This window comes from Rhipicephalus sanguineus, chromosome 1, assembly GCF_013339695.2.
Source record: "Rhipicephalus sanguineus isolate Rsan-2018 chromosome 1, BIME_Rsan_1.4, whole genome shotgun sequence".
In the NCBI taxonomy this organism is placed as follows: Eukaryota; Metazoa; Arthropoda; class Arachnida; order Ixodida; family Ixodidae; genus Rhipicephalus; species Rhipicephalus sanguineus.
This window is the reverse complement of record NC_051176.1, coordinates 210100138-210126167: the sequence shown is the minus strand read 5'-3', so window position 1 is coordinate 210126167 and position 26030 is coordinate 210100138. Positions and strand designations below refer to the sequence as shown.

The 26030-nt window shown below is 48.5% G+C and overlaps 1 protein-coding gene across 2 annotated transcripts in view; it reads right to left on the bottom strand.

The window, feature by feature from the left end:
• Nucleotides 1–26030, bottom strand: part of LOC119406516 (cobalamin binding intrinsic factor) — a 111059-nt gene that overhangs the window by 38863 nt on the left and 46166 nt on the right. The window contains exons 2-3 of one of the 2 annotated variants that reach the window (XM_037673258.2): nt 13546–13783; nt 6144–6388 (exon numbers count right to left, since the gene is read on the bottom strand). In XM_037673258.2, the coding sequence (XP_037529186.1) occupies nt 6144–6388; nt 13546–13783 (483 nt within the window). The remainder of the gene's footprint in view (nt 1–6143; nt 6389–13545; nt 13784–26030) is intronic. The other variant, XM_049419006.1, reaches the window with a different exon arrangement.

The following is a 26030-nucleotide window of genomic DNA, read 5'->3' as shown; positions in this document are numbered from 1 at the left end:
CTACAGCCTTACATTTTCACACAAAACTTTCGTTATGCGCGAATAAATAAATTCTTGCTAGCAGCAACGGGTAGCCAGTGCCAGAGTGGCCAGGGTGCAGACATCCGTTATTCACTTCGGGACGAGTCACGCTTCAGCTATTACGCAAACGCTTCAGTTTTGTTCCACGTTTTAAAGGGCTGTTTCGACGTACACGTCAATTTGGCGTGGTTACCTTTGGTTTTGTGACTCCGCGTGACAGACAGGCGATGTTGGCGAGGCCCGAAAATTGTTGACCAATAGCGAATGGCTAACGGGGACAAAGGCGCAGAATGGAAAACTATTAATTCTTTTTTTGTTTCGCTTAATTGTGCATAATCAGTATGTGCGTGTGATAATGAGATTGGGCGTTAATGTTTTTTCACGCTCGTAAGCCACTTTGATTGTATTTAATGTATGATATCCTTCAGCGAGATCAAAATCAAAGCATAGTTCTTCTTGTGCATTGCATGTAGAGCAATTATTGTGGATATTATGGAGCGCCGCATGCCGCCAATACGCTCGAGCTCGACCAGCGAAGCGAAATGGTTAGAGCGATGAAACGTGCAGTCAAGGCCACAATCTACGCCTCTCGGCTAACTTCTCCGATACTTCACCGTTATCTTCCAAACGGCATTGTTGGTCGCCGAATTTTACGCAATCCGACGTTGCGAAAAACATACGTGTACCTTCTTTTCGATATTAATGTTTCGATCGTGCTGATCGAACCTGCAACATCCGAGTGAAGTGAAATGCACACGGCTAGAGTCTGAGCGTGGCCGTGACACAAGGCTCTACTGAATCGGATGTTGAACGCTTCCGTTGCGTTGAAGAAGTAGGCCTAACTCCGCCTTCCTGATTGCGCAATGTAATGACGACGGCGTAATATATGTTTTCTAACCATCACCACCATAGGCGTGCGCAGGGTTCCCCATCAGGGGGGGGGGGGGGGGGCAAAGGTTCATCGCAGCGCCCCCCGCAACCCTACTAAGTCAATGTATAGGGCAAATTTTGCGCCCCCCCCCCCCCTCTTAGTTGACTAGAAGGGTCAATGTACAGGGCAGATTTTGCGACCCCCCCCCCCTTTAAGTGATTAGGGGGGCGCCCCCCCCCCCCCTCCTGCTCACGGAAGGCTAAAGCGTAAGATCTTTTTTGTAAATACAAGAGAAGGAGTCGGAGGATAGGCAAGGCTGGCTTCTTGTGTGATACCTGTGCGAACATTTTTGACCTTGTAGGCTATTCGTTTGAAGACCCCCATTCTGCCGTCGATATAGTAAAAGCCGTAACTTTGGTTCCTTAAAGGGGCCCTGCAACACTTTTTGAGCAGGGTCAGCATTATTATCGGCATTGTTATCGGAGAAATGCTGCACCGCAGCATTTCTCCGATAACAATGCTGGCGCCGGCTAGCTTAGGATACCTGTGTTCGCTGTATGGCGAGAGTCCAGTTCGCTGTCTGTTCAGTATGTCATCGAGCCGTACTTCGGCGTATCCTCCCCGTAGTCTCAGGTTCCCGAGAAACCGCGACACAGCAACCAAGCAGACTCGCATTTTCACGGTAGCTGCAGCCAGCCGGGGGATGGGTCCGCGCCGGCCCGATGCCCCACGATCCTTTCTTCTAGTCTTTAGTTCTTTGTTGTCAGCCCGCACTCGCTGTGCGCCCGCATTCGAAGAGCAAACAGCATCGAAGTACCGCCACTGGGAGAAGGGTGCACGCAGCTTTGCCGTGTTGAATACGATTCAAGCGCGAGCAGTGCGACGAGGCGGTGTATCGGAGTGTGGGTCGAAACCTATCTCAGCTGTCATTCGTTCCAAACGCGCACGCAGGTTTGCGTCCATGGTTGGCAGAGCGATGAAAACACTACGGCAGTTCGAGGTGCACACCCAACATTACCAAACCGACTCGCAGTTTTCAAGCACGCGCGATACACGATGCGATGGCCTCCGCTCGACGACGAGCGCGCAAGCCGATCGGAAGTGGCGCCACAGACCACGTGGTTGCGCCGAGACGCCAGAGAGAAAAAAATGAAGAAAAAAAAAAATGCCGCCGGCGCTGACGTAACTCTTCGGCACCTCCTCGCACCTCCGCCCTCCCTCCCTTCACGGCCCGCGCAGCTTTCCGCGCGCTCGCGGCGTTGAGGGAGAAAGCTGCGGAACGTGATCTCTATAATTTGGTAACACCACTTAGACTTGACGGATTCGAAAATTTTTGCGGCATATGATTCGTGAAGAGTCATACGTCAATAATGAGACTATTCCAATATAACTAAGAAAGGTGTTGCAGGGCCCCTTTAATATGCTGTGCGAACTTTTCTGTATTTTTATTTTTAGGGGGGGGGGGATTTAGTTGCTATTTGTCTGTTTGTTGTCTTTTAAAAATAAATATATACTTTTTTTTGCAAATCGCTTTCGCACTGACGTTTTGTCCCACAGATTTCGCGTACCTCGACAATATGACTGAGCTCTAATAAAGAACAGCCATATGAGTATTATACTTGCGCCTTCTCTCTATATAATCCACATCGAGTACTTTGTTTACCCTTATTCTCTTCGTTATTGAATTGGTTTTAACGCCGGCTTCGACGACAAGTTATGGCGCCCAGTAAAATGCCGCAGTCGTCAATATCAAACGCAAAGGCATCAGATGGTTCAATGCAGCGGCTGTCTTTGCTGTACAGAAGGCAGAACAACTAGCAATTTCATGTCACCAAGGTGCTTCCTGTTGATAATGAAATCGGTTACAACCAGCTGATGTCCACCGCAGGTGGTGTAACGCACGTTTTTACACCACTCCCGCGCTCTATAGATGGTGTGCTGGAGGCTGTACTATATCAAGCCGGAGTGAATCTACAGGATAGAATAAAAATAAAGCAGAACTTTTGCAGAGCGTAGTTACTTGATTTGTGCGATGACAGCATCGTCGGGAATTCTGATGATAAATGTTATCCTTTCCAGAAGATAAGCTCTTGGGAATGAGGCACGCGCCGCATGCCACACTCTCTGGAAAATGTGGAAACCTTAAAGCTGCATCCTGATTGCCTTCTTTTCCTGCTCATGCGTCATACGAGGGCGGTCTGCACGTTGTTGTGTCGACGTTATTGGACGCTCGAACATTACCGATAAGAAAATGCACAAAAAAAAATCGCTGGCACACAAAATAAAAGTTAAATCAGAAATTTAAGAGAAAGAAAGATGAGAAAGGTGCAATAGGGCGCACGCCGATTTATATGTTTCAGTGAGTGCTTTATCGCGTTTTATTTTGTTTTCAAAAGGCACGCAGTACTAAAGAACAATACTAGAGCATGACTACAGTCGAACCCGGCTATATCGAATTCGCGTAAATCGAATGATCTTTTATATCGAACTATTTTCGATCACGGAAATGCTTTAATGCCAACGCATAGGGAAATATCCGGCTACATCGGAACAAAATAGCCGGAACACCGAGCAGCGGGAACCACCCCAAGAAGTTGTCTTTCTCTCAAAAACGCTTGGCTTTTTCTCACGGAATGGGACTTTCCCGTATGCTTTTTTGAGACCGAGCGATGTGACCAAGAAGACGCCGCGCGGAGCGAGTGGGAACTACGGCATGTCATCGCATGCTTTCCCCCATGATTCCTCGTCGCTGTGTGCTTTGCTGGCCCGTCGTGGGGGGTCGCCGATCGCTTCTCCGCTCGTTTAGTTAACGCGATGGATGCCATAAAACAGAAGAACCTGCTGTTGTCCGCAAAGCTGGCGATAATTAGTACAGTCGAACTTGGGGAAAAGGAGCCGCCACCATCTCAGAAGCACGTTGAGTATGATACTGAGAAATGAGGCCGACATGAGGGCTAAGGCAGATGTGTCGGGCGCCGGAAGCGCCTGACAAGTACGCTCAGCTGCGTACGAAGATTTTGAGGCGCTATTTACATCAATATCGTATATTCTCGCGTATAACCCGCTCCTGCATATAACCCCGAATTCCCAACTACAAAGAGTGGAAAAATTAAAAAAAAAATCCCGCGCATTGTCGTGAAGGCGCCTTCCTTATGTTATCATGTGGAGGTGCCGTGAAGCCAACTTGCGCACCGAAATTCGCATTACAAATACAATACTTTCATTAAAAGTTGTATGTCGAATTATCCGTTATATCGAACTAATTCCCTTTTTTTTTGCAAGTTAGATATATGCAGGTTCGAATGTAGCATGCTTGTGAGCATATTAATTATCATAAATCTTTACAGTGGTGTCATACTAACTGCCCACGCTTTCTTGCCCAGTAATTGTCCGAAAAGTGGAGCATCTTCGCTCTACCAACTATACGTTAGTTGCGAGATACGCAGGAATAACAAAAAAGAAAGACTTCCCGATGAATCCCGGCTCACTTCTGACTCTTACGCGGTAACCAATCTCTCAGCGTACAGTCGCTTTTCAACTTAGGCCTCATGGGAACTTGAGCCACTATGTAAGGGAATCCATACCATGACAACGTCATAAGGACCCCAATTCAGGGAGCAGTGTAATGCGAGAACTGTTTCTCAGTGGACGATCGCTTTCGTAAATCACAGCTTCCCTGCCACGATGGTGCTTTTTTGTTACGGGAATTTTTGTCCCTAACCAATTTAGCGCGTTAAGTTCTTTGTGTGGGCCGTAGTCACTGCGAAAGAAAACCGCAGCTGCTGAACCCCTGCGGCGGTAAAAAAACAAACATGTGACTTCACGTGTAATTAACCGCGCATTTTGGCCGTGTGCTGCTAGTATTATCGACACAAGTGACTATATGCAGTATCTGTGTACAATAACGAGCACCTCGATTGTCGAACGTTATAATATGCGTTCTAGTGGTACAAAAAGTCACAGAGTGCACGGCGCGAGATGCGTTCAGTAGCTTCTTTTGTCTAGCTTCTCGTTCGCTGCATCTATGCAGCAATACAACCATTGCAAAAATCGCTTCTTCGGTGTATCCCCACTAGAGACTTTGTTCATCCAATCAATAATAATAATAATATCTGGGGTTTAACGTCCCAAAACCACGATATGATTCATCCAATCAAAGCAGCATTACACCGTATTATAGGCACAAAATGATAAAAGATATTTCAACTGCTTGAAAAGCAACTCTTACAGCGGGAAGAGACTTAGTAAGCAGAAAAAAAAATCCCGCCTTGAAGTTTACGTAACACTTCGCTAAGAAGCCATGGAGTTTGAGGGCAGCTACTAGAGACCATAGTAAAATTTTACTAAAAATAATGATACCATCACATTGTGAAAGAGCGAGATACTGAACTTATTAAGCCTCGAGAACTTTTCTTGAAGCCCGATTGGCCACAAGTACAGAAAAAGAAAAACTACATTCAAATTTCTGCCATCAGACGGGTGTACTGGCACTAGGGTTAAGGAGAGAAATACAATAGAATAAATCAGCGACCTTTGTAATATACTTTGATAATTCACAGCTTACTTAGAAATCTGCGAAAAAAAGAAAGAATGAAAGAGTGAAGAAAGTGAAAAGAAAGAAATGCAGTTCACGGGATTTAACGTCCCAAAACTACTCAGGCCATGAGAGACTCCAGCAGTGAAGGGCTCCGGAAAATTTCGACCACCTTCAGTTCTTTAACGTGCACTGAAATCGCACAGTACACCGGCAACCGGCATCTAGCGTTTCGTCTCCATTTAAATGCGACCGCCGAGGCTGGGATCGAGGACGTGTCTTTCGCGTCGGCAACCGAGCACCGTAGCCACCGTACCCGCTGCGGCTTAAAGGAATGAAAGAATGCCTAAACTTTACCGGTGTTTCTCTTAAAAAACTTTCCTTCATTTCCAGCGGGGCTAATTCTAACTTACTGAACATATAATAGTGTTGACTTATTCATCTCATTTGTTGACGCGAACAACTCACGAGGCTACTGCTATACTTCTGAAAGAAAGCTGGAGGTAACCATGTGGTCCAGGGGCCGAATTCACAAAACTTTTCTTTTGCAACTTCGTTTCCCCATGGGTCAGCCGGCTTCGCTAATGAGATGCCCCACATCGTGATTGGGTGAAGTATTCTCTTGCGAAAATTTTTAGAGTAAGATGTTTTTGCGAATGCGGGCCCAGATCGCCAGCAGCTCTCAAGGAAGCAGCGTGAGCAGGAAGGTGTCTTTACCTGGGCTTTCGGAGGCCAGCTCTTGGACGTTCGCCATGGCTTTGTCGGTAAGCTTCCGGCCACGGTCTCCTAGCGAGCAGAGGGCCAGCAGCTGGAGGGCCTCTGAGAAGCGGTTGCGCGGAACCGGGTCGGTCGACTTCTTCCGCAGCAGCACGGCCAGATTGCGGCCTGTCGGGTCCCGGATGGGCTGGCAGGATGCGGACAGCGCCAGAACGTGCAAAGCCAGCTGTCCCTTCTCCGCCGTCCTGTCGGCGGGACACGAGAGCGCTCCGTCAGTGAGGCATTACTCACGTATTGTAGCGTTCGAGGCGTAGATAAATCTGCGTCGCAGAGAGGTACATATTTTTAGAGGTTATCGTGCACCCTTTACTGCGTTCGTTTCAACGAAGGTTCTCGCGAATGGCGCTGACCTATTGCCGCATCTGAAGGAGGAGCGAGTGCATTTATTCTATAAATATACGGCGCGAGAAAAGAGAAATTAGCTTTAGAATACTCTGCAGATAGGACTAGCACAGCGATTAAGATCACGTTTTCTTAAACAAAAGGGTGTTACGCTCGCATTCAGTCAAATTTGTTGCTGGTGGACTTGGTGGACTTCTAAGCGGTACGTGCAAGTGCGGACAGGAAAACAAAGACGCACAGAAAGTTCAGAGTGCGAAAGGTCGAACGTTGATACTGTTTATAAATAAATAAATAAATAAATAAATAAATAAATAAATAAATAAATAAATAAATAAATAAATAAATAAATAAATAAATATCAACGAAGGCCCCAGCTAACGGCTTTACACGAGGAGAGGGAGATCCTTGTAAAAGACGCTTCCTCTGACTTTTTCTATACGATGGTCATCCATCGCTCCTGTGACTTTGGTGTTATGCACAGCCGTCGCTGGGAAGGCTTCTAATCCGTTAGGACTACTCGGAGAATGAGGTTCAGTGTGCAGAAGAACGCACTGAAGGAAAATGTATTGGCCCTGGGTTGTCGAAGGTATTAGAAGAATAATGGGCTGGAGTTATGACAGAGGATCTAGGTGCTGTGTTATAAAATTTATGAAAAAAGCTGAGACGAGCAACTTTGTGGCGGGATGAAACTTGTGGAAGATTAGTGTGCGATATCACAGCGGCTGCGCTTGAATGATAACTTGATCAGGAAAGATTGGATTGAAAGGCGTGGTTTTTAACTTATTAGGTTTTTATCAAATTAATTTCCTAAGGGTCCCGGATTGCACATACGTATTCCACTTTAGGTCATAATAAAGTTTGATAAGCTGGTAGTCTCACTCATTAAAGATGTAGTAATATTGTGTAGCAGACAACAGTTGGCTCCCTTAGTTACGTAAGGGACAGGGACCACGTAACATTCCAGGTGAAGTTGATGCCTAAGTACTTGCAAGATAATGCCTCGATGTTCTGACAGCCACGAATAAAATGCTGTAATTTTGCGTAATTATGATGACTTTTAAAGTAAAACTAAGAACACTTTTTTAGTAAGTTTTCTTAGTACGAGTATATTGCACCTAATTCGAACTAAGCGAAAATATGATTTTAGGGATATTGACGCCGGTGAGGTTACTGACTGACCGAGAGCCTACGCAATCATCTCCAAACCGCCGCACATTAGAGGAAACGCAAGATGATAAATCGTGCATTTATATTTAAAAACAAAGGGCCAAGAATGGTGAGCTGGTGCATAGCTGAATTAACGGGACCTACAGAAGAAGAGTTATTAGCATGCGCGAATTGTTGCGCTAGGAAACTTTTAAAAATTGGTGTAGTTAAGAAGATTGGATCGAAAATTGAAAGGCGTTTGCTTGAAAAGTATATGCTGATTACCGACCCTATTAACCGCCTTTTAAAAACAAGGACAGCGCACGTCAGTAGACCTGTTAACTTATATAAATATACTAATTGAATGTCACAAGTAAGTTTTGAAATACCTGGTAATTTGGGCGAAATAATTTAGCAGGCTACAGAAAAATTGTAGTATGGGCAAAAAGACGTGTCTCATGAATATCTCCATGATCGAGATTGGCCGGAAACCGCTTTCACTGATAATTATTTAGTGGTAATGACCAATGACTTTTCGTAAATACTGGGAGCAGAAAAGTAGCCAGAAATGTTTATCGTGGGGGGGGGGGGGTTCTACTATACTTCATGTTCGTGCGTGCGTTTGTATGATTGCGTGTATACATACACAAGCAAAATGGAAAATTTTCGGGGCGGTGGCGGGTTTGAACCACTCCAACTCCCCCCTTGGCTACGCCCCTGACTGGCAGCCTAGACGCTTTGTGAATGCGACGAGGAAGCGGAGGGACGAAGCGGAAATAGGAGGGCTGTTTTCCAAGTGTTTGACGAGCTGGTTTAAATTATACTGCAGATAACCTTTAGCATTGAGAAAAATGTCTTTATTTTTTTATTCTAATTAGAAAGAGAGGCTACGGTATCTGCAAGTCAAATGTGCCACACCAACTGTTTACTCAGCGCGGCGTGTCCCTAGTACGATGTACAAAAAGTCAGTTGCAGGGGAACTGCACGTAGTTCCTTATTAAAGTTAATTCTTATTTCACTTATAAAACAGAGCCAAATAAATGTGTTGCCCATGATGCCCTGTCCCTTGATTTCATGGTTTTTGGCTGTATTGGAACAGGTGCTGCTCTACCAATTAGCTTCAATTTGTCTTTACGCCGTAGAGGATGAAAGGCTTGATTGTGTCCACCATCTTCGCTATACGAAACCACATGACATTATTTTCCACCACTGGACCAGTTTGTGCCTCACGGAATATATATATATATATATATATATATATATATATATATATATATATATATATATATATATATATATATATATATATATATATATATATGGGTCATTCCATGCCAAGTGTCCCATAGGTGGCGTGGCGCTCGCCCATCGCAGATTTTGCTGAAAAAATTTGTGCCTTTTTCCTGTGCCACATGGAGTATTGTGGCAAAACATTTTTGCTCGAAAAAAATTTTGACGATCATGGCGCCCCCTCGAAGTTCGCTTGTATTTGTTAAACTGTGCCCAATTAAAAAATGTGTATAAAATCTAGTTTTGTGTGTTGAGCTTCGAAACCACGCTTGCGCTATCTCAGAGGTTCTGTTTAGTTGTCCTATTAATTAATTCCCAAATTCTTGTGTTTCACTACGAGCTGCGTATCTTCAAAAACTACAAAAATCTTCAAAGTTCGTGATTTTTTCTTGAGCTATCTGGAGCTCTCCCTAACCAATCTCTATAATAGTATGATTTTCAAGAAAGTGTATTTTAGTACAAAAATGTTTAGGGGCAAAATAGGCTTCAAATCTTCCCGAAAAAAATTGTGAAATTAGAGAAAATGTGCGATTTGTCGCACGTTTGACCGTATTTTTCATACTGATGCGGTCCAAGTAAAAATCCTCGTCATGCGGCGTTTGATAGTAGACCACATCGCTAAGTAATGAAGAAAGTCTAATCAAATCATTTTTTGTTTTAAGGAAGAAAATAATTTTTGAATTTGGCCCTCCGAACGCGTCCTGCATTTCTTTTTGTTGGCGCTTCGCCGCAAAGCACATGGTCGCCCTTGCAGCTGACACTCGTCACAGGCAGCGGCAAGATGCGAGATATATGTCAGCGGCTCGTGAGTGGTCGAAAGTCTTGTGGCGTTGATGTCAGGGCGACGAGTAATGAATTTGCGTTACAATGTGAGCTTGCTTGGCGGGCCCAATGGGAAATCTGGACGCCCGAGAGCAGCCTATGGCGTCGTTGGCACAATGTGCAGAGGGCCGTCTGCACAACTAGCATACACATACTGAAAGAAATAATGCACATTGTATACACTTGTTTGTTTGGGTATACGTGTTGTGCAGACGGCCCTCTAGCACATTGTGCCAACGACGCCATAGGCTGCTCTCGGGCGTCCATATTTCCCATTGGGCCCGCCAAGCAAGCTCACATTGTAACGCAAATTCATTACTCGTCGCCCTGACATCAACGCCACAAGACTTTCGACCACTCACGAGCCGCTGACATATATCTCGCATCTTGCCGCTGCCTGTGACGAGTGTCAGCTGCAAGGGCGACCATGTGCTTTGCGGCGAAGCGCCAACAAAAAGAAATGCAGGACGCGTTCGGAGGGCCAAATTCAAAAATTATTTTCTTCCTTAAAACAAAAAATGATTTGATTAGACTTTCTTCATTACTTAGCGATGTGGTCTACTATCAAACGCCGCATGACGAGGATTTTTACTTGGACCGCATCAGTATGAAAAATACGGTCAAACGTGCGACAAATCGCACGTTTTCTCTAATTTCACAATTTTTTTTCGGGAAGATTTGAAGTCTATTTTGCCCCTAAAAATTTTTGTACTAAAATACACTTTCTTGAAAATCATACTATTATTGAGATTGGTTAGGGAAAACTTCAGATAGCTCAAGAAAAAATCACGAACTTTGAAGATTTTCGTAATGTTTGAAGATACGCAGCTCATAGAGAAACACAAGAATTTGGGAATTAATTAATAGGACAACTAAACAGAACCTCAGAGATAGCGCAAGCGTGGTTTCGAAGCTCAACACACAAAAATAGATTTTATACACATTTTTTATTTAGGCACAGTGTAACAAATACAAGCGAACTTCGAGGGGGCGCCATGATCGTCAAAATTTTTTGCGAGCAAAAATGTTTTGCCACAATACTCCACGTGGCACAGGAAAAAGGCACAAATTTTTTCAGCAAAATCTGCGATGGGCGAGCGCCACCCCTGGGGCACTTGGCATGGAATATATATATATATATATATATATATATATATATATATATATATATATATATATATATATATGACACATGAAGCCATGGCAGGAGAAGCCGACGAGGAAGAGGCCGCCCGTGTCGTCGTACCTCCCTCTGTCCTCGTCTTTTTTGTGCGGTCAAAATGTCAAACAGAGGAAGAGGTGGCGCGTGCTATAGAAAAAAAGTGTGGCGTCTGAGCCGCTGGACGTCTCTCATTCATAGCGTCACACAAGTCGACAGGATGGAGATCTGGCAGCCGACTCATCATCCGCACATCAGCAGCAAAACCATCAGCAAGACACGTTGACCGCATGCAGACCACCGAAGCAGATCCTGCTGCACACAGCGACCACCATCATGACAAAACCATCGGCTGACCTTGACATCCCCAAGTACACCGGATCAGCGGACGATGGACCCGTGCAGGACTGGGTCGACCTATTCGAGCTCCACGCTACCGCTGCATCCTGGTCGGAATGGGAGATGGTCACCAACTTCAATGACTACGTCACCGGTGAGGCATTCCGATTTTACCTCACACACATATTTCAAAACAACGAGTCATGGAAAAAGATCAAAGAAGAGATGATTACCCGTTTTAACGACTACGTCAAAGACTTGTTTATAAACAACCATGTGGAGACAATCGCACTCAGTCGTCACAGTCAAAAGCAGTCTTCACGCATCCGAACACCAAGCATGAATTCGCGATTCCCCACAGACAGATTAAAGCATCCGCTCACTGAAAGGCATGGAGATCTTCCACGGAGACTCAATCTTCCACCGGGCTTTGCGACTGCACGAAAATCAGTCTTTTATACGTCATCATTGAACCATAGGACTCATGTTACTGAACCACCTTATGCACTCTGCTCCCCGTACCGCACACTTCACCCACCACCTGGTTTTGCGTCATGTGGATCTCCACTTGCTCCCACTGTTCACCTCACACCTCACAAGCTCGCTACGGTCGGGTTAGAGCTGAGGAACTTTGAAGATACTCGATCAAGCCATGTCCCTTCCGTACAGATTCATGCGTCAGAACAGCGTCGCTCGGTAGGTGCGCAGAGAGACAACCTTTCGCAATCGGAGTCTGACCAAGCCACGCCTGTTACGGCATCACCGTCAAGTCCACATCCACCTGAGAGCCGAAACAACACAGAAAGCTCAGAGGCATCAATCCTCGAACGTTGCCGGCTGCCACAGGCGTCTGTAATTAACAGCATTGCAGCAGCCTCTGAAGAGCTCGCACCAACTTCACTGCCCGAAAAGCATAGCACCAGCTACCTAGTGGACACTACATCAAGTTGCCAAGAAAATCATTGTCATGTTCCAAAAGTGCTACCACCTCAGCAATTTCTGCAACATCATCAGCGAAGCCAGCACAAGCAAATCGACCAAATTAAGCGACAACAGGCACTCCGACAAGGACAACTACAAATATCAGAAACACATTCGTGGCCTAAGCAAAGACGTTCGAATGCGAGCCAACCGAAGCGAAAACAAATTTCAGATGTATCGGCCAAGACAAACAAGACATCAAATTCAAGGCATATTCTCAGAAAAGAGCGTCGCCAGAGAGGAACGTCGCCCTTTCAACGTCCGACATCAAGACTGCACGTTCAATCAAGACATGTGAAACACCACAGAAAACGACGAAAAGGACACCAAAACATCCTTTGCATTTCGAAACGACAGAGCAGTCGTCCCATCAGTATCCGACAAGGAGCACGGAAACTGAAAGAACAGCCTGTGTGCCAGTTACAACATGGAATCCGACACCTACAACATTCAAGTTTCCTGTCCTTCAAAGTGTTCCATTATTACTCAGCTGTGACATGTCCACGAACCGAGTTATCGTCACTCTTAATGCGCAAGGCATGCTTATGTTGTCCCGAACGCAACAGCCAGCCTCGCCCACCAGAGCTCTCCTTGATATCCCCGGCCTCCCCTGTGAATCTTTTTGTGCTCGTTTCACGGAATTCCCTTGTGACATGGAACTACTCCGCGTTTTGACATTTCAGCTTTAACACTGTGCTTGCTTATGTTTTGTTGTTAAACTCGCGCATTCTTTCGGGGGGAGGGGGAATCGTGTGACACATGAAGCCATGGCCGACGAGGAAGAGGTGGCGCGTGCTATAGAAAAAAGTATGGCGTCTGAGCCGCTGGACGTCTCTCATTCATAGCGTCATATATATATATATATATATATATATATATATATATATATATATATATATATATATATATATATATATATATATATATATATATATATATATAAACAGTAAACAAGCAGAGGGAGAGAGAGAGATTGCCTGTGTGCCATGAGTGGCTGCTGGTACTACACAATAACGACAAACAGCAACACGGCAACAGCTGTTGTCTTATACACACAAAGAAAAAAATTGAATTACGCCGAGATGCCGGAACCCACCGCGTTTACGAACACGTAGGTGAAACGGGAGCTGGAGTTATGGAGGCGTCGCTGCTTATTGGCCGTCTCCTGATAAATTGCGGCTATTATTCACACTGCCAAGCGGCCTTTTGGCGACCGGCGCCAGAAGGCAGTTGAGTCGGCCGACTGAGCAGTTCTTAGCGTACGTGGGGAGCTGGACGAGCAGCTGGTGCTGCAACTCGCGCACGTGCAGCAGGGCCTCCGTGGAGCAGCGGTCGAAGAAAGCCGGATCGACCAGCGCCAGCGCCAGAGTCCGCTGGTGCGCCTCACCGGGGCCCGCCGGGACCCTGTACTGGTGGCACGGGTGCGCCTTGAGCCAGGAGCGCGCACGTCCTAGGGCCTCCTCCTCGGTAGCCGGCAGCCCCTGCGTGTCCGGCGGCCCGTCTAAAAAGCCACGAAAGGGGCGCGCTCGCGTCACTTCTCCGGAGAGCACTACGGCAGCGCGGTGAAGACTGCCAATTCCAAGCAATTACAGAGCGCGGCGGCATGGACAGGACGGATCCACGCGAAACTATAATGTTCTCGACAGAACTGCGCGCGCCTGTCGGGGTCTTACTTGCAAAACAGCGCCGTGCACGTAATGGCTAGCCTTTCGTGCACGTTAATTTCAATAACTTTGTTGGACTGCCTTCCATGTTTTGTCCTGCGGCGCTGGCTCTCTTTTCTGTACCTTTGATTCCCGCACCCCTTAAAATGAGAGACAATACAAAATGCATTTTTGTCATACATTTGTTGCAGGGGTACACAGGTGGAATGAATACTTTTCAATGTCTTCGCTCTTTTGTAGCCAAATGCATTGACAAAAATAACAAAAATGAATTATTTTTATTGGCTATTGGGGTCATTCAGAAAGCACGCAGAATTCTTTATCTATAAGGCTTGCGTGGATAAGGCATACACATGCAATAATATAGGTGAGCGCTAATATATTAGTTCTGCCTACAAGCGATTGCTTGCCCGGCCAATTTAGAAAGTAGTATCGATGCCCGCATCGCTTTACCCGGCCTGCGACGCGTAGGGCCACGGTCCGAGTATCTTTCCCTTCGAAAACGGCATGTCGTCATGTTGGTTCAACTCAGTGCGAAGGCCGTTGCCTTCGGTCGCAAAGCGATCGCAAAGGCACCGTATGTGTTCTGTCGTTTCGTCACTGTTGCACGCGTCACATCTGGATGTGTCTGCCATTCCTATACGAAATGAGTGTGCTTTCCTTAAAGCCACTCCTAACCACAGGAGGCACAGTAATGTTGCGTCACGGCGACAGAGGTGCGATAAAACGTAAAGCTTCCTCGATGGGTTTTTACGTAGGCGAGTTTACTCAGTTTACGCATTCGTTTCGCAAGTTGTACGCGTTGCTGAATGAAACTTCTACTTAGAGCCTCCCAATCGATCGCCCGGTTTGTGCACGCGTGTACTTCATTGGGAATTTCGGCAGCGTCCTATTTTGTTTACGAGACACGCTATCATATTTCAATGTGTCTGAAAGAAACCTGTAAGCGTTATTCTGATGCGCTAAATACGCGCGCGTGCGCCATCGGTACGAGTTATACCTTGTGAGCCTCGGTAGCGTTTATTTTACGGACCTACGTTCACTGCATAGAAGCGCTGTATTCACAAGCACTGAACGAGGCTTAGCGAACCGCAGGCCCATACGTGTCATTTGTTGGCTCACGTATTATAGCGCGCTCAAACCCAAAGAGCACCGAGCGTTGTATATAGCAAGTAACACAGTGAAGAAGAAAAGGTTTACTTGCATCCGGCAATACTCAATATTTCACAAAAGCTCTGTCCTGAGGTTCTTTGAAAAGCAAAATGGCTCCCACAGAGAGAGAGGGGAAAAAATCACAGCATATTCACGGGGTGAATGATGATGAGTGGGGCGAAGCTCCGGAGGAAATCATCGGTAAAACGTGAAACTCTTCCGTGAAATTCGCCCAGTAAATCATATAAAGAGTGTGAAACACCGTGTATATATTAAACATCAAACTTTTATTGTACTGTCGGTTTACGTGGTCCCTCCATTATCACCGCTTTGTGATCGGTGAAATGCAGGGAAAGTGTCCGCTCCCGAGCGAAAGAGAAAGCGCGCCAAGAGCGATCGCGTTCCCCGCTCGCCCTGTGAGAATTAACGGCAAGGCTAGAGGGAAGACACGACGCGCGTAGCGTTCCTCTTCGCATTCCACGACGCGAGGTCGGTAGCATGCCCAACGAAAGCCAACGGAACGCGATCGTGCAAGTGCTCCGGAGGAAAAAACAAACAAACAAACAAACAAACAAACAAACAAAAACAAAAAATACACACTCACACATCTGTGTGAATCCAGATAAGAACGAACAGGTGGTCCTGATCACCATTCCCGATGTAATGAACTTTACTTTGGGAACAGGCTTTAGACCCAACGCAATGATTCTGAAGTTAGTTTTGTTAAAGGAAAAAGTTGCTTGCCCAAAACAACTTTCGGCCACCGAAAACAATTTTCCGTTAATTACGCAATTCCGGCACTTTGAGCGCACTTAGCGAAAAAAAAAATGGTACACTTCTTGATTCCAATATTCTTTTTCAGCCCAAAGAACACGTTGAATGCAACTTTATGAGTGGTTTATTTTATTCATGTATGTAACGCGCTGGTTTGATTTTCTGATAGCATTTGCACGTACTTGTGTGTCTCTACTATGTGCCTTGCCTTGCAATATGGGGGCTTCGGCTTTCCTCAAGGGAACTGTTTCGATTTTCTCCCAAGCTTGCCCACGTCTACATGATGTAAATTAACTTTGATTTGATTTGATTTATTTTACTCTGAAGGAATTTTGAGAAAAAATCAAAATCATGGTAAATGTTCCAGAATTTCAGTAATTTCTGAAATACATGGAATTCCAGTAATTCAGGAATTTATTGCTGTAGACAAGATAAACTGAGGAGAATAAAACTCAGTGGACATTGACTTTGCTTTTTCTCTTGAGGTAAATTTCGTGGCTTTCCCGCACACCGTTATACTTTGAAATTGTGCTGAAACGTACGTGGTTTGAAAATAAGTCTCTAAATAGTTCTTATGAAAAGTGAATTTGCAATTTTTATTGCGATAGCAATTATATTGACACTCTCGGCTGATTTTTGCCGTCGCCGTCATGCCCCGGTATATGTATGTGTATATATAAAAAGCACAAAGAAAAATAAAGCCGAAGAAAAAATTCTGAAGTACCCGACCGCGGATTAGAACCAGCAACGCCTCGCTCCCCAGTGCGCTGCGTTAGACAACTCAGCCACACGCCATGTATGCGCCGGGGAAATAACGGCGAGCTATGTAGGTATATACACCATGTACCGCTGGTGGTAAGCAAATCTCGGAGGAGCGTGAGCGTGTTTTCTATTACGCAACGCTCCTAATTTTCTTTCAAATTGAAAACTGCCCTTGAGACGCGCACAACAAAGTGGCCCTTTTCTGTACCCACTCGGGATATAGAAGGAAAAAAAAAAACATAGAACACCGGGCACACCTTGCATCAGACGCCCCCGTGTGGCTGGAGACGCAGGAGGTCACTCCGCGCGCCACAGTTAAAAAAAAAGAAATATCTAAGAGCGTCTGATTTTCCATTGGCGACACTTGCAGAGCGTTGCTCAAGCACATGGACGTAACAACTGTGACAGTTGTTAGTTCACGCTTGCCTTGTGCATGCAGGCGATGAGTCGCCCCTAACGCCACATATTGAAGAGCATCTTGCGTTTTAGCAGGGAAAAATATTTAGAGCCCTTCCAACTGTTTGTGAACAAGGAAGACCAGCGAAGCTGGGGAAGCGTCCGACGGCGAGCAGTCGCACGTGCGTTTGGCTTCACTTGCCCGATCGTGGTCGGTGGCATTAGCTCGATGTCGACGCGCACAGTCGAGCATCTGGGCGTACCGACGTTCCTCGTACTGCCACTACTCCTCTTTGGTACGTACTACAGTCGTCCGACCCATGGAGAGTCCAAAAAGCAACTGAACATATCGATAGCGAGATCTCTTACGTCACGATACAATGGACAAACGCGATCGGTCGACGAGACGTATTGGAGAAATGCTATAACGTCCTATTAAAGACGGCTACGCCAATCGTAGCGCGCGTAGCAGCGCGGACGCGCTCACGTGGCTGCCAGTGTGAGCTAGGTCATTTTATTAAAGAAGGAAAACCTAAGGCCCTGCGAAAAGCGTGGCATAATGAACGCTTTTTACTATCCTAAGTTTGAAACGCCGCCAAACCGGCGTTTCATACGACGCCACGAGATGGCGCGACGTATCGATCTGAATTAAAGTCCCTATACCTTCGGAAAAGTACAGCTTTCTCTTGATTTACGCCGCTTCCTCCTCTCCACGCCTCTGATAGGGCGACTGCGGTCACGTGGTAGCGCGCGCCCTCTTTCCCGGTATTTTGTCTCCTTCGCCTCTCGGCGCCATGTTGAACGCTCCGACGTGCCATGTGCTGTGTGTTCGCCCCATGTGAAGTGCACGAAGTTTGAAGCGTACGTGTGCGTCTCGCTCATATTGTCGCGATGCCGGGTTGCTGTGCGTTTGGCTGCCATAACCGTGACACCCACGGGAAAAAGTTTTTTTGCATTCCGTGCGGAAAAGAAAATGCAGGTCGTCGCAAAATCTGGCTCCACAGAATCGGTCGAGCAAACTTCGAGCCGAGATCGGCGCGGCTTTGTGAGGTAAGTGCTCGCGCGTTTTTACTCTTGACCGCTAGGCGTCTTGCTTTGCCGTGTGAGATATGTGGTGTATTACTTACTCAATGTCACGCGAAATTTCGTGTTATTTGTCATGCACCAAGGCAGTCACTTTCTCGAGCAAGTGACTGTCTTGAACACCAGATGGTCGAAATTTTCGGAGGCCTCCACTACGGCGTGCCTCCTGATCATATCACGGTTTTGGCACGTAAAACCCCACATATTAATAACTCTGAAAGAACGAATGTCGTGCACTAGAACAATAGGTTATGTTCCACATATTCTACTAACCTTTCACTGTGATGACGGATGGAAGGGCGAAAACGGAGCGAGCGTCGGAATGAAAGTGCGATAGCAAAAAAAAAAAAAAAAAAGAACCTAGCGCGCAGGATTTATCGAAAGCAGTGCATTTGCGTGCAGCTCCTCCATCATATTGTCACGTGGTCGTGACGTCGACGAAGACAGCAGTCGGCGTTTGCAGGATGAAACTGTTTATTTGGCCGAACTTGTGGCCGGAAAATGAGAACTAGAACTACAGCAATACACGCTGTACAATGATAGCGACGAACAGGGCGTCGTCCGTCGATCAACTGACAAGCGGTCAAGCGCGTCGGCTTTTATACAGGCGCTATGGAACTTTCCAGCAATATCGCTGGTGGCGGCGTTATCTCTCGACAAAGCTGGAACATTCGCGTGCGGCGCGCAATCTGAACAAAACGATCTACCAAAATCGTGAAGCTTCTCGAACACTGCTTCGGGGCCAGCGTCGAGCGTTGATAACCGTCCTTGCTGGTCAAACTCGAACACATCAAAATAAAAAAAGAAGCGGGCGTGTCATTGCCCCCCTCTGAAAAAGCATCGTCCCGATGCTTGCAACATGGAAAGGAAAAAACAAGTGCATACACAAATAAATTACAATAACAAAGGAAAAAGTAGAGTCCCCAGGTTCGCTAACGCGCAAAAAACGGCTTAAGGCGCACGACATGGACGACTTCAGGTCGTGCGCGGCGTCGCTGGGAGTTCGTAATTCCGTCCGGGACGACCTCGTAGTCAAGAGCGCCGTGACGTCGAAGCACCTTGTATCGCCGAAGAAGTTTTTCACTGAGCCCACGTCGGCGCATCGGCGTCCAGACCCACACACGGTCACCGGGTTGGTACTCCATGTGGCGTCGTCGAAGATTATAGTGACGGCTGTCGACCCTCTGCTGGTTCTTGATGCGCAGGCGGGCGAGCTGTCGAGCTTCTTCGGCGCGTTGCAAATAGGCGGCAACGTCGAGGTCGTCTTCGTCGGTGGCGGTTGGTAGTATTGCGTCGAGCGTCGTTGCCGGGCTCCTTCCGTAGACCAGCGTGTACGGCGTCATTTGCGTCGTTTCTTGCATGGCCGTGTTGTATGCGAAGGTCACATACGGAAGGATGGCATCCCACGTCTTGTGTTCGACGTCGACATACATGGCCAGCATGTCGGCGATGGTCTTGTTTAGCCGCTCGGTGAGGCCATTGGTCTGTGGGTGGTACGCTGTGGTCCGGCGGTGGCTTGTTTGGCTGTATCTCAGTATTGCCTGAGTTAGGTCAGCAGTAAACGCCGTACCTCTGTCGGTGATGAGGACCTCTGGGGCGCCATGACGCAGGAGGATGTTCTCAACGAAGAACTTCGCTACCTCGGCGGCACTGCCTCTGGGTAGGGCCCTTGTCTCGGCGTAGCGGGTGAGGTAGTCGGTAGCTACGACGATCCATTTGTTTCCGGTATTGGACGTCCGGAACGGCCCTAGTAAGTCCATCCCAATTTGCTGGAACGGCCGTCGAGGTGGCTCGATAGGCTGCAGAAGTCCGGCTGGCCTAGTCGGCGGTGTCTTGCGTCGCTGACAGTCCCGGCAGGTCTTGACGTAGCGAGTTGCGTCGGCGACAAGGCGCGGCCAGTAATACTTTTCCTGTATTCTTGCGAGCGTGCGAGAAACACCCAGGTGTCCAGACGTCGGGTCGTCATGCAGAGCCTGGAGGACCTCTGGTCGCAATGTCGAGGGCACTACGAGAAGGGAATCGGCTCGAAGCGGCGAGAAGTTCTTCTTAAGGAAAACACCGTTGCGCAAGAAAAACGACGTCAGTCCTCGCGTGAATACCTTGGGAACAACGATGGTCCTGCCCTCGAGGTATTCCACAAGGCCCCTGAGTTCTGGGTCCGCTCGCTGTCGTTCGGCGAAGTCTTCGGCACTTATGATTCCCAAGAAGGAGTCGTCCTCCTTGTCGTCCTGCGGCGGTGGGTCGACGGGGGCGCGAGACAGGCAGTCAGCGTCGGAGTGTTTCCTTGACGAAACGTCTGTAATAGGCGCACAAGCCGAGAAAACGGCGTACGGCGTTCTTGTCGGTGGGCGTCGGGAAGTCAGCGATGGCAGCTGTTTTCAGCGGATCCGGGCGAACACCATCCTTGCTGATCACGTGACCCAAGAACAAGAGCTCCTCGTACGCGAAGCGGCACTTTTCAGGCTTCAAGGTGAGTCCGGAGGTCTTGACTGCTTGAAGTACAACTTCAAGGCGCCGAAGGTGTTCGTCGAAGTTTGAGGAAAACACAACGACGTCGTCCAAGTACACGAGACACGTCTGCCACTTCAAGCCGGTCAGTACTGTATCCATAACCCGTTGAAAAGTCGCAGGTGCCGAGCAAAGACCAAAGGGCATGACCTTGAACTCGAACAGGCCGTCTGGTGTTATAAAAGCAGTCTTTTCTCGGTCTCTCTCGTCGACTTCTATTTGCCAGTAACCGGTCTTGAGGTCCATCGACGAAAAGTACTTTGCGTTGTGTAATCGATCCAGGGTGTCGTCTATCCGGGGAAGGGGATACACGTCCTTCTTCGTGACTTTGTTCAGGCGACGATAATCGACGCAAAAACGTAGAGTCCCATCCTTCTTCACTAGCACCACCGGGGATGCCCACGGACTCTTCGACGGCTGGATGATGTCGTCGCGTAGCATTTCGTCGACCTGTTTCTTCACGGCCTCGCGTTCTCGCGTCGAAACTCGGTACGGGCTCTGACGGAGTGGTCTGGCGCTTTCCTCTGTTATGATGCGATGTTTTGCCACGGGAGTCTGCCGAATTCTTGACGATGACGAAAAGCAGTCCTTGTATTGCAAGAGCAGGGTTTTGAGCTCTTCTTGTTTGTGCTTCTGAAGGATGGGATTGATGTCGAAAGCTGGTTGCGGCGCTTTATTCGTCGGAGTAGGCTCGGGAGAATCGGTGAGGCCGAAAGCATTGCTGGCTACTACGATTTCTTCGATGTAGGCGACCGTCGTGCCTTTGCTCACGTGCTTGTACTCGTTGCTGAAATTCGTGAGCATAACTGTTGCTTTCCCTGCCCGCAGCTCTGCTACTCCTCTTGCGACGCAAATCTTGCGGTTAATCAAGTGGTGCTGGTCGCCTTCAACAACGCCTTCCAGGTCTGCTGATTTTTGAGTGCCGACGGAAATGATGACGCTGGAGCGAGGGGGAATGGTGACCTGGTCTTCCAGCACATTCAAGGCGTGCTTTCTTGGCGGAGTGTGCGGCGGTAGTGCCTTTTCCGTGGACAGTGTTATTGACTTAGACCTTAGGTCGATGATTGCACCATGAAGGCCTAAGAAGTCCATACCAAGGATGACATCTCTCGAGCAACGCGGCAGGATTACGAAGTTCGCGGGATAAATCCGGTTGTTAATGGTGAGTCTCGCTGCGCAGATTCCCTCCGGGGTTACGAGGTGACCTCCAGCTGTTCGGATTTCGGGGCCTTCCCAGGCTGTCCTAACTTTCTTCAGCTTCGTGGCGAACGGTCCACTGATGACAGAATAGTCGGCTCCGGTGTCGACGAGGGCTGTGACGTTGTGGCCGTCGATAAGAACGTCGAGGTCGCTAGTTCGTCGTCTTGCGTTGCAGTTAGGTCGTGGCGTCGGGTCACGGGTACGTCGGTTTGTTCCACTGCTTCCACGTTGCGTCGTCAGGTCTACTTCGGTCCGCGAGGTTTCGTCGTCAGGGATTCGCGTCGTGTTCTGAAGCCTTCGTCGTAGCGGCGGCGTCGGCGGCGGAGCGTCTTCGGTATTTCGTCGTACAGCAACCGCACCTCCATCGGTTGCTGCCCTTAGTTTTCCGGATGCGGGCTAGGTGACCGGCCCCGGGTTGGGCCAGTGTTTGGTCGGCGTTGGGGAGAGGCGTAGCGGCCTGGCGACGGCGATCGGGAAGGTCCTCGGGGGGTCCACTGCGCTCCTGCCAGGTAGTCGGCGATGTCACGTGGTCGTTCCCCCTGCTGTGGACGTGGCGCGTCGACGGCGAACCCACGCAGTCCCATCTGTCAATAATGGCAGCGGCGGTAGGTGTGGCCGGCTTCTCCGCAGTGGTAGCAGAGTGGACGATGGTCGGGGGCGCGCCAAACGTCGGTCTTCCTCGGCGTGTATCGCTGACCGGCTGGCGGGCGGTATGACGTCGGTGGTGGCGGCGGTGGTGCCTGACGGCGGAACTGCTGGGGCGGCGCGGCGTCTTGACGTGGGCGAGGAGGCGGGGCGTTGCGTCGGGCTGCAGCAGCATAGCTCATTGCTTGCAGCTGTGGCGGTGCCGGTTGAGGAACACCCAGTGATTGTTGGATTTCCTCGCGTACAACGTCCGCAATCGACGTCACTTCGGGCTTTGCAAAAGGTGCGAGCTTTCGCAGCTCCTCTCGCACGATGGCTCGGATGGTGTCGCGGAAGTCGTCGGAGCCGAGGCCATGAACAGCTGCGCTGTCTTGGAATGCGCGGCGATTGTACTGCCGAGTGCGCATCTCGAGCGTCTTCTCGATTGTTGTTGCCTCCGCGAGGAATTCTTGGATGGTCTTGGGTGGGTTTCTGATTAGTCCCGCAAACAGCTCCTGCTTGATTCCTCGCATGAGGAAGCGAACTTTCTTCTCCTCGGGCATCTCAGGGTCTGCGTGGCGGAACAGTCTCGTCATTTCTTCTGTGAAGAGTGCCACGTTTTCGTTTGGCAGCTGCACGCGGGTTTCGAGCAGAGCCTCGGCCCTCTCCTTGCGGACAACGCTGGTGAATGTTGCCAGGAACCTGCTGCGAAAAACGTCCCATGTCGTCAGGGTTCGCTCTTGGTTCTCGAACCATGTTCTAGCTGCGTCCTCCAAGGCGAAGTAGACATGCTGTAGCTTGTCTTCCCTGGTCCAGGCATTGAAAAGGGCGACTCGGTCGTAGGCTTCGAGCCAGCTTTCCCGGTCTTCGAACGACGATGCGCGGAAGGTTGGCGGCTCCTTGGGCGGGCGAAAAAGGATTGGCGCACGCTGCACGTGGTCGGTCATCGTCGCTGTGGTGGATGTTGAGATCTGCGGCTGCCTGGGTTTTTCGGGAAGGAGCCCGTGTTCTGGCTGCAGTCCCTTCTGCCTGCGGCTTGTTCGATGATCCGGGATTTCCTTGCCGTCGTCCTCGTCGCGGCTTGGACTTGGGTGAGCGCTCCGCGGTGGCGTCCGGATCATGAAGCAGCACCTCCACCAGATGTCACGTGGTCGTGACGTCGACGAAGACAGCAGTCGGCGTTTGCAGGATGAAACTGTTTATTTGGCCGAACTTGTGGCCGGAAAATGAGAACTAGAACTACAGCAATACACGCTGTACAATGATAGCGGCGAACAGGGCGTCGTCCGTCGATCAACTGACAAGCGGTCAAGCGCGTCGGCTTTTATACAGGCGCTATGGAACTTTCCAGCAATATCGCTGGTGGCGGCGTTATCTCTCGACAAAGCTGGAACATTCGCGTGCGGCGCGCAATCTGAACAAAACGATCTACCAAAATCGTGAAGCTTCTCGAACACTGCTTCGGGGCCAGCGTCGAGCGTTGATAACCGTCCTTGCTGGTCAAACTCGAACACATCAAAATAAAAGAAGAAGCGGGCGTGTCAATATTGTCTAATTTGGCGAACCACTTCTGGGTGACAGTCAGAACTTTTTGCAAATTCGGAGCATGAGCGGGGCTTTAGTTCAGCGGACCGCGGCTCATCGGCCGGCGTGTCATCATGAATTGTCGCGTCACAGATTTAGCGCATACGTTTCAACACGCTGCGGTAGTTGCAGCAGATGTCTGTTTGACGCGCAGTAGATCAAAGCAATAAATTTAAAATTTCAATTAAAGCGCAGCCATGCGCTTATTTTAATAAACGTTCATTCATGTTTAGAACGTTCTCCGACGCTTATGGTGTTTTGCTGCTGTGATAAGATTTCCACCTAACTTGAGTAAAGTGCGTTGGGGGGCTAGTTGGTATGACATAGAATGGTAAAAAACTGCGCGGTTGACGGAACACAAGAAGAAGTAGTACACAGGACGAGCGCAGACTAACAACTGAATTTATTGAAGCATAAATCTTCCACTTCACAAAACCACGATATGATTATGAGGCACACCGTAGTGTAGGGCTCCGGAAATGAAATTTTGACCATCTGGTGTTGTTTAACGTGCACTGACATCGCACAGTACGCGGGCCTCTAGCATTTCACCTCTATCGAATTGCGACCGCCGCGGCCGGGACCGAACACGCGACCTTCGGGTCAGCAGGCGAGCGCCGAAACCGCTACATCACCGCGGCGGGCAGGCCGAGAAGTAACATATGTGAAATGTCATGAAATTTTGATCGAGCACCTTCATGGGAATTGCAGGCATTGCTGCAGTTATATATGATAGAGATAGTTTATACGCACGGGAACTATTCCTTCCCAAACGGCGTGGCTTGACATCACAGCTGCCATGTAAATATTTCTTGCCGATGCAATAAATACACGGGGAAATGCTGCGCTCCGAAAAGAACCGTAAACGACATGCAATTTGCTACAAATTGTACATTGCTTGCAGCAGCTCTCCTGGCGCGCTGTAAGGGAATTAGATGGTGCGCACACCTACACCAACTGAGAAAATGAACGCAGAAATAATAGAGTCATTACACACAGCCGTATGCGAGACATGGCACGCGACCACGGCTGGACTAGAAAAGCTGTGGCTGAAGTGGCAGCGCCAGCGCGCAACCGGCCTGAAAACTTCACGCGTCCGCGTGGCGCGTTCGAGGGGGCGCCGCCGTCGCGCGCGAGAGCGCGCAGGAGAGGAGGCGGCGGAGGGGAGAGCAGATGGCGGTACTTTTACTACAGTGTTCTAGAAGTTTGTAGTGCGCTCACTGAGCGGCGGAGCGTGACGCACTTCATGTCGCCGCCGACAGGCGGCGCGGCTCGCAGCGTCACCTGAAACTTTCCGGCGGATTGCTGGGCGCGTCTAGCGCGCGTTGCTGTTTTGCGCGCAAGAAAAGTAAAAGTTACGGTGCGCAACACACGGAGCTTTTTGATGCAACTTTTCTGTGAGTTGTGGACTAAATTACTGTCGTTGTGACTGATTTGCGAAGGGTGGGCGATGTTTAAAGCGGCTATTGCATAGATGAATGCTCCTCCACATAGCCGCTGCAGTAACAGATAGGGCGTGTAGTTGGGGGTTGAAGTTTTTTTTTGTTTTTGTCCTGCTGATCGATACGATTTTCAATGCCCTTTCGCCGCTGTAACGATCATAGCGACTTCACTCTCGCCTTTCAAGCCCCGCAACAACGCTTCACTTTTTTTTCTTTTTTTTGTTTTCGCATATATGAGCTGGTCTGTGTAATAGGAGAATCTGCTGCTGGGCTTGTTGGTATACATACTTGAAGAAACGAAAAAAACCAGCTTACGGACGCCTACACAAGAAGAGAAGACACTCGCTGGAACTAGCAACAGGTTTAATGAAACCACATAACGTTCCCTGATAAGCCAAGCGCGCATGCGTCGTACATAAAACACGTGTGATTCACAATAAGAGAGAATGACAACCACATTTTTTTAAATAAGCAATCTCTTTCTTTGATAGTGACAGATACACTAATGCATTTGTTCGAACCATATGTTTCCAGATTTGCGCTTCAATCACTTAACGTT